This window comes from Carettochelys insculpta, chromosome 2, assembly GCF_033958435.1.
Source record: "Carettochelys insculpta isolate YL-2023 chromosome 2, ASM3395843v1, whole genome shotgun sequence".
Taxonomy (NCBI): Eukaryota; Metazoa; Chordata; order Testudines; family Carettochelyidae; genus Carettochelys; species Carettochelys insculpta.
This window is the reverse complement of record NC_134138.1, coordinates 143,628,434-143,637,231: the sequence shown is the minus strand read 5'-3', so window position 1 is coordinate 143,637,231 and position 8,798 is coordinate 143,628,434. Positions and strand designations below refer to the sequence as shown.

The 8,798-nt window shown below is 55.0% G+C and overlaps 1 protein-coding gene across 4 annotated transcripts in view; it reads right to left on the bottom strand.

The window, feature by feature from the left end:
- Positions 1–360: 360 nt before the first annotated feature.
- The window catches only part of LOC142009567 (uncharacterized), a 110,707-nt gene continuing 102,269 nt past the window's right edge, over positions 361–8,798 (bottom strand). For all 4 annotated transcript variants that reach the window (XM_074987806.1, XM_074987807.1, XM_074987809.1 and 1 more), the window contains exons 4-5: positions 2,036–3,608; positions 361–1,217 (exon numbers count right to left, since the gene is read on the bottom strand). In XM_074987806.1, the coding sequence (XP_074843907.1) occupies positions 673–1,217; positions 2,036–2,522 (1,032 nt within the window). In that variant the 5' untranslated portion in view covers positions 2,523–3,608 and the 3' untranslated portion in view covers positions 361–672. The remainder of the gene's footprint in view (positions 1,218–2,035; positions 3,609–8,798) is intronic.

The window sequence follows — 8,798 nt, the reverse complement described above, 5'->3', positions numbered from 1 at the left end:
CATTTGGCCGCCTGAAGGGACGCTGGAGATGTCTCCTGACCCACCTGGATGCGGGCCCCAACAACATCCCCCAGATTGTGGGTGCCTGCTGCGCCCTGCACAACCTCGTGGAGAGCAAGGGGGAGACCTTTCTGCAGGGCTGGGCCGCAGAGGCCGGCAGGGAACACGTCCAGCCACCTGCTGCCCCAGTCGGGAGGTGGACCCTGAGGGGACCCGGGTCCAGGAGGCCCTGCGGGCCCACTTCGACCAACAGGCCGCGGGGTGAACTCTGCCCAGGCCCCCTACTGCCCGCCCCTTCCTCCACCACACTCCTGCCCCAACGCCCACACCATGGAGCACCCCACCGCCCCCCCCCCCACTTGTCCTGGACAAATGACAGCACGAATGTGTGGCTGAACGTAATTTTTTTTTTTTCTGGACGAACATTTTTTTTGGGGTGTAAATAAATATGTCAACCACAAACAGAAAACTAAGTACAAACGTTCAACCAAAGCAATATGTACAAAAATAAAACAATCCAAAGAAACAACTGTGTGGCATACATAATAAAAAGAAAACCAGGGAGGAGAAAGGGGAGAACTATTTACATGGGGGGGACGCGGCAAACGGGGGCACCAAAACAACAGGGTCCAACTATATACAAGGGGGGGCCACGTCCCGGGCCCCTCGCCCCTATAGCCCGGCACTGGGCGTGCCCGGTCGGGAGCCCCGCCGTGCCTCCAGTCTGGTCCTTGGCTGGGTGGGAGCGGGCTGGACCGGAAGGTATCGGGGCCGACGAGTCTCAGGTAGCTCCAGGGGTCCCTCGGCACTCTGGCCCTTGCGGGTGGGTGGTGGGGCGACGGCGGACGGGCCGGTGACGGCCGGAGCAGCTGGTGGTGGGGCTGCAGGAGCGGGCAGGGCTGGCGATGGGTCGGCCGGCGCGGCATGGGGGGCCAGGTAGTCGACGAGCCGGTTAAATGTCTGCATATAGGCCCCCCATGCCTCCTGGCGCCAGGCCACTGCCCGCTTCTGCAGCTGGAGGTGCTGCTCCGAGACCTCCAGCTGCTGGAGGATGGCCAGCAGCTGGGGGTCCGTTGCCGTCAGCGGTAGTAGGCGCGGGGTCTGCCGTCTAGCCCTCCACGGGGCCGGTCGTTCCTCGGCCGAGGGGCTGCCCTGGAGCGAGGGTCCCGGAGGGCTCTCTGGGACAACTGAGGCCTCGCCGGCGCTCTCTTCCGGTCCTTCGGATGGTGCAGGTGCAGGTGCAGGACACAGGAGAGGAGGGGGGAAAGAAGAATGGAGACAGGCGTTAGTGTGGGCCCCGAGCCGTGGCCTTTGTCCCCCCCGCCCTGTGCTGCAGGTTCCCCATCCCCGTCCCCGGGAGATGCTGCTGTGATGGATGGGGTTCAGGGGTCCCCCTGCACTGCACCCCGTCCCCTGGTGGGAGCGACTCTCACTTCACCCCGCAGGGTCTGAGAGCAGGAGAGGTTTCTTAGGCCACAGTTGGCCAGTTTCTGGCAGGAGTGACAGCACCAGCTGTCGGAAGAGACAGTCCTTCCAACCCGTCGTGGGGAGAAGACCCCAAGGGGGGCCCCTCTGGGATGCAGCTTTCCCCCTCCTCAGGCTGGCTGCCTACCAGCTCTCCCTTCCCCTAGCCTCTACCTGTGGCCCCCGCCCTCGCCCCCCAATTCCAAGCCAGCTCGGCTCCTCCCTCCTGTTTGTTCAGGGCAGAGGTGTCACCTGCCAGCTGTAGTGCCAGGATCCTCCTTTGGCCCTGGGAGCTCTTCGGCTCTTGTGGCTCATATGTAGCCTGAGTCTCCCTTTGGCACTCCCCCCACTCCATCACATGCTGCTGCTGCGGGGTGTCCCACCCCCTCCTCCCGGGGGCCCCTCGAGGTTCCGCTCCCCCCTGGCCCGGGGATGGGGCTGCAGTGCTGTGAGGGCCATGGCCCTGGTGTCCTTGGTGCCATGGCCATGTGAGCATGTGGGGGGCCCAGGGCACATATCTCTTACCCCCGCCCCTCAAGCCCAGGGGTGTCCACCAGAGAGGGGTACCTACCTGTCGGTCCGCTCCCACGGTCCGGAGATCCCCGGGGGGCGGAGGCCCTGCTGCTGCTCCGGGATGGCAGGAGGATCTGCAGGCTGGATTCTGCGGAGGAGGAGCCCCCCCCCTCCTCCTCCTCCTCCTCCTCCTGCCGCGATGTCCCGGGGATGGCCTCCGGGGGGGGCCCCTGGGGTGCGGGGCTTGCCTCCGGGGCAGACTCCGTCTGCAGGGCCTGCTGGGGCTCGTCAGCCGAGGTGTCAAGGGTGGCCGGAGGAGAGGAGGTGTGCCGGGAGCCCAGGATGTCCCTGAGCTCCCTGTAAAAGGGGCAAGTGACGGGGGTGGCCCCAGATCGGCTGGCCGCATCCTGGGCCCGGGCATAACCCTGCCGCAGCTCCTTCACCTTACTCCTTACATGATCAGGAATGCGGGCAGGGTGACCCCGGGCAGCCAGGCCATTGGCCAGCCGAACGAACGCATCCGCGTTCCACCTCTTGCTCCCCATTACCTGGAGCACCTCCTCCTCGCTCCAGAGCCCCAGCAGGTCCCGCAGCTCGGCCTCCGTCCAGGAGGGGCCCCGCTGCCGCTTCCCAGACTGGCTGGCCCTCTGGCTGGGCTGGCTGCCCTGGCTCCCCTTGGGGGGGTCCCCTGGGGGCGCTCCTGGCTAGCCATCACCGCTGGGTGGGTGGCTGAGGGCTGTGCAGGTTAGCCGCGTGTGCAGGCTGCAGCCTGCACGTTGCCTCAACTTCCTGCAGAGGCAGGGAGGGGGAGGGGACCTTTAAGGGGCTGCTCCACACGGCCACCAGTGAGCTGAGGGGCTGGAGAGAGCGTCTCTCAACCCCCCAGCTAATGGCCGCCATGGAGGACCCGGCAATTTCGACGTTGTGGGACGCGGATTGTCTACACTGTCTCTACTTCGACGTTGAACGTCGAAGTAGGGCGCTATTCCTATCTCCTCATGGGATTAGCGACTTCGACGTCTCGCCGCCTAACGTCGAAGTTAACTTCGAAGTAGCGTGCACGTGTAGACACAGCTATTATATGTGCTAACCCAGAAGTATTTACAGTGAGGAGTGGAGGACCAACTATGTACAATGTGGGACAGGGAGGGACGAGAACTGGGAGGGGTGCAGAGAGAGACCTGAGCTGGGACAGATGTGGGTAGGAACCTGAATGAGAAGAGTCACTCAGGTACAGGGGTTGCATGCTGAGAGCCCCTGTTGGCCCCAGGAGCCGCTTCCTCCCCAGATAAAGGGTGCATGATGGGGCTGGGGTGGGGCAGAGAGCACAGATGGGGCATTGGGGGACATACGTGGGGGCCTCAGCAGGGGGCGGGCAGCAGGAGGGGCAACACAGTGGGCTAGGAGCCATGCCACATTGTCCACATGCTCCTGGAGGGTCCCATGTATGCCCTCCAGGTGGGACATCATGTGGTCCCAAGCTTCCCTCTGCCAGGCCAGGACAGCCTTCTGGTCCAGCTGTGGGTGCGGCGTGATGGTGCTGCTGGGGGCATCTGGCTTGTCCACCACTTCTGGAGGGCTCTCCAGGATCACCAACTGTGCATGATTCTGCTGGCCCTCAATCACTGCAGCTGGAAGGGGAGAAGGATGGTGTGTCAGTCCCCGATTGGGACCCCATAACGGCTTCCCTCCAGGGACCCCATACCCCCAAATCCTCAGGCCCCAGGTGGGAGAGGCACAGCATCTATGAGGTTTTGGGGGCACACGGGGTTCTCTGTCTGGGTGGGACCATTCCCAGGTGCAGCCCAGGCCTGCCTACATCCCACCATGCATCTGATACCCAGAGCTGTCCACAGGGATGGGTGCTAGTCAACCAGTTGCAGGTGGTGTCTGCCCTCCTGGCTGGCTGGTGCTGACTCCTTCAAGGCCTCTGGCTTGGGCTGGTCTGCAGATGTGTCCAGGACCATTGGGGGTGGGAAGCTCTCTCAGGGCCCAAGGTGGAGTGGAGCTCCCAGTAGTAAGGGCAGGTGGAGGCTCATGCCCTGAGTGCCTGGCCTTGTCCTGACCTCTGACACAACTCCTTAACTTTGCTCTGCACTTAATAAGGGGTCAACTCCAGTTGGCCCACAGCTCGTCAGCCCCTGAGCCAGGAAGGCAAAAGATGCAGCATTCCTTCGTCTGATCCCCATATCCCTCAACACCTCCTCCTCTTTCCACAGTCCGAGGAGGTCTCAGAACCAGAGTGGACCCTTTTTTCCTTCTCTGGGGTAGGCTCCTGGGAGACTTGTGAGGGCTCTGAGGTATGGCCGTGGGGCACTGGCAGCTGCCAGGTGCTGGCCATGTGTTCTTGTCTGTGGTTGGGGGTGGCTGTGAGGGTGCACCGTGGGCAACTCACGCTGTTGCTGCTCACCTACTCGCAGCTTCTTGCCAAACGGTTTCTGTGTCTGTGTGGCTTTAAGAGCAGCCGGACGCACAGATCATAGAGCCTTGCTGCTGCAGGCAGGGTGTCTCCATGCTCCAGCTGGCCACTGCCATGGAGGGCTCCTCTTTCAAAAGAGTTTTTCAAAATGGGGCGCTCTTCCCAATACAGGATCAAGGTCCTGTTTTCAACATCTGAGTCGCATTCCTCCAATTTGCTTTTGAAGGGGCACATTGAACATGCAGACACTCCCTGCGCTCTTTAGAAAGAGGGCCTGTTTTTTTGAAAATATGTGCACAGATAGACACAGCCTCAGTCAAGCATAAGGTAGTTAAAAATAGAAGGGACAGGCACTGAGCAGCAGAAGGGTTCTCTTCAGGGTGACCAGACATGTCAGCACCTAGATAAGTGAAGTGAAACAGTGAGGAAAGCAGTAGAGGAGTAGAGGAGTAGAGGAGTGCCACAAGGCACCAGTCACAAACCTTGACTTGCTCTGAGGATGTTAGTCTGCCACACGGCCTCTATGATGTTCATAAATAGGCTCTAGATGTTTTGTGATTCCATTTTCATAATGCAGGCAAGAAATCACTTGGGAAAGTAGTTTAGCTAGTGCTCATGCTTCTAGACTTCTACAGACTTAAGGCTTAATTTGGACTCTCCATGTTTATTACCAGGTTTACTGATACAGATAAGGATTAGGCCCAATTGTACCAGGTGCTCTGTGCAAGAGTGGTAGAGGCAGTGGGGTCTCAAGAAAGGGACCTCAGGCCACCTTGCTCAAGTGAAACTCAGAGAAGCTTTCATGAAGAAACTGCTTCTCCTGATAGCCCTATTTTTAAAGTTTCCTTTTGTTGTTTACCCATAGCAATAATTCTCATCTTATTATATGCATATGCAGCCCACATATTACCTGGGCTACAGAGGAGAAGTGGCAAGGCAGTAGCAGCCTGGACACTGACCTCTTGCCATGTGGTAGTGGCCAGCCACACAGCCTCCCTGGAGCTCACCAGGATCCCACTACATCGGGTGGACTGGCTACCAAGGAACCCTGCCAGGTGGCTTCCCTGGATTGGAAATGGGCAGTTACCACAGAACCTGAAGCTTGTGAGTTCAGCTAGGAGCCCTGGACCTCCAACCACATGGGAGCTCCAACCCTGGATTCCCACAATGTGGGTCAAGACCAGATCCCACTGAGCAGATGAGAACCCAGTAGACTCCAGTACACAGACCAGACATTAGTACATAACTGATCTGGGCCTTAGCTGTGCTCTGATTAGACTACAGGTGTCCCACGAGATCTAGGATGAGAATCATCGGCACACAAAAGTGTCAGAACACGGTCTAGACAGTATTGCAGGAAATTCCACCTCTGAGGAAGAAAGGTCTCTCTTAAGAATGTGTTTTCTTATAATGATGTTCAAATTCAAATGTACATATTTGATAAGCTATCAGTTTGAATTCATGTGTCATAAGATGGGTGCCTTTATATCTTTTTGTGTTATAGGCTTGTTTTTTTCTTTTTTTTTTGTTCCCGGAGATTTTATACATGCTTTTGTGGCTGGGTGAGATTAGATCTAGAAGTAGAATCATGCAGAGCTCTGCACCATAAAGATATTCTGGCTTGTAGATAATTAGGAGAGTCAAACATTGAAAAAAAAACTCCTCTATGATGCAGCATATACAAAGGAAAGACAATATCTATCAGATAGCCAACAGCCCTCTTGTATAGTTTGTTGACTTTGTTTAGTTTGCAAAGAGGATTTTATCCATGACAGAAAACTTAAAGATATTTACAGCACAGTAATATTTGAAAAGTGTGCCTTTGAATAAATATGTTTGATACCTTAATATTCTCTGGAGATAAGGCAGTTCTGGACCAACATAAGATTAAATTTACAAGTTTAGGGGGATAGAAAGGAGATACTTTTTGACTCTCAAATTTGGATCAGACCTGACACATTCCAGTGATCTCCACTTATTGAGGAGCAGCTACAATCAGTCTCTTTCAAAAGGACTTCTTTCGAAATTCACTTTTTGAAAGAACAGCCTTCGCCATGGTGCATCCACATGCACCAAGCTTCGATCTCCTTTTTTGACAGAGAATAGCAGCATTTCAAAAGGGAGCATCTACACAGCCACAGCTGTTATTTCAAAGTAACGGGCCAGGAAACACTGTGGACGGGGTCACATGGCTGCCAAGCCATTCTGGGGCCTGCAGCCAGCTGGTCCCTTAAAGGGCCCCTCCCAGCACTCACACCCTGCATGTGCTCCAGGCTGCAAGGCTAGCCATAGCAGACCCTGTGATGGGACCTGAATCATAACAGGGACACCATGCCTCCCCAGCAGCTTCAGAAGGGGAAGTTCATGTGGGCCACGGCAAGCCTGCAGACCCTGCTGCTTGCAGCTCTCCTCCATCAGCACCAGAGGGCCAGTCACATAGGCACCCTCCTGCAGGCTGTCTGCCAGGGGCTACTTCATTCTGGGAGAATGTGGTGACAACCAGTGGCTGAAAACATTTAGAATGACCAGGCAGACCTTTGAGGAGCTGTGCCACTGGCTCACCCCAGACCTCCAGCACCACAACACCAGGATGTGTCCTGTGCTCCCTTTGTGGAAGAGGGTTGTGATCACAGTATGGAAGATAGCCATTCCAGACAGACACTGGTCTGTCGACCAACAGTATGGGGTAGGCCAGGCCACCATAGAGGCAGTCCTCTAGAGGTAAGCCTAGATTGGGCCACACATCCACCGTGGGAATGGAGCCACTAGGCAAGGGGCCATGGAGGGGGGTCTGCTGGGGGCTGGGTAGGGAACTCTTCAAGGGGCCTGGGAGGAAGCCACCAGGAAGGGTCTGGGGAGCACACAGCCATGCATTCATGTATGTGTCTGTCTTGTGACCCATGCAGGTCATCTGGGTGATAAACACCCTCCTCCTGGTGGCACCTGAGGGTCCCAGCTCCACCTCCTCTGGTCTCGGTCTCTGTGTGGGGGTGGGGCAGCTGTGTCCAGGATGTGCTCAGGGGGTGGCACCTGATTGGGACCCAGGAGATGGTCCAGCTCTCCATGGTGTGGGTAGCAGTTGGGAGGTGCCCTGGGCAGCTGGCGGCGTCTTGGCTGCAGACGTATGCTTGCCTCAGTGCTTTAACTTTGGACTGAACCTGGTCCTTACTGTGGCTGGGGTGCCCACTGGCACTGAGGGCCCTGGAGAGCTGGTCAAATGCATCTGCATTGTGGCAATGTACCCTGGTCTGGAGGAGGACCTCCTCTTCCCCACAGAGACTGAGGAGGTCCTTGAAATTCTCCTCAGACCAGGAGGGGCCCCTTTTGCCTCGCCACTGGCTTGGCTCCTGGGAGCCCTGGGAGGACTCACCAGGGGACCCCGGGGGGGGGCATGAGGCTCCTGGCTACTTGCCACTGGTACAGGGGGGTTGCAATTTCTGCCCTGTCATTAGTGAGAGGACATGCAGCTGAGAGCTTATGATATCCCTGGTGCTAGCACACTCTAAGCTTCCTGCCACAGGTTTCTGGGTGTGTATTTCCTTAAATGTGGCTGGCAGTGACCATAGATCCCGCTTAGGTCGGCTAGAGCATCTCGTCACTCCTGAGGGCTGCCACCATAGCAGACCCACTATTTCAAAAGAGCAGAATGCATAACATCTACACATGTCCTATTTTGAAGTTACACTTTGAAATAGGACACTGTTCCCAATACGGGAATGAAAGAACGACTTCAAAATGCAGCCCTGTTATTTTGATCTCAATTTCAAAGTAGTACATAATGTATGTAGACTCTCTGTGGGTCTTTTCGAAAGGGGACCTTATTTCAAAATTATTTTCTAAATAAATTGCTAGTTTAGACACTGCCTGAAAGGGGCAAACCCTCATCCGCTATAAATTGTTGTAATAGTTCCATAAAGGATCTAAATTCTGATATTTGTGGAAAGATCATATTCTTTCTGAGACTGTAGAAAATGTGAATAAAAGTATATTGCAATTAGTACTAGAATGAAAACTTAAAGAACAGTAAAGTTAATGACATTAATGGAACAATGCTAATTTATAGCAGCTAAGGATCAGATAATTTGCCATCATTTCTTTATGAAAATTAATCTCAAATCAAGATTTAGGAAAGTACACTATCATACTCTATCAACCTGCAATCACTTTCAGTGAAAGCAAGAAGCTTTTTCAGCTATGAAACTTCATTAGCCAGTCAACTGCATCTCCTGCTGTAGAAAGTAAGAACTGGTAAATGTGAAACCACTTTATTTTAGAACATTATTCATTAAAAGTATAACTACAATGAGATCATGTAACCTGCTTTAGAATTCAGTGGTGATCTGGAGTTTGTCAACATTTAATGACCTAATGTTCAACATAGAATAGTTAAGTCCTGAAGAAC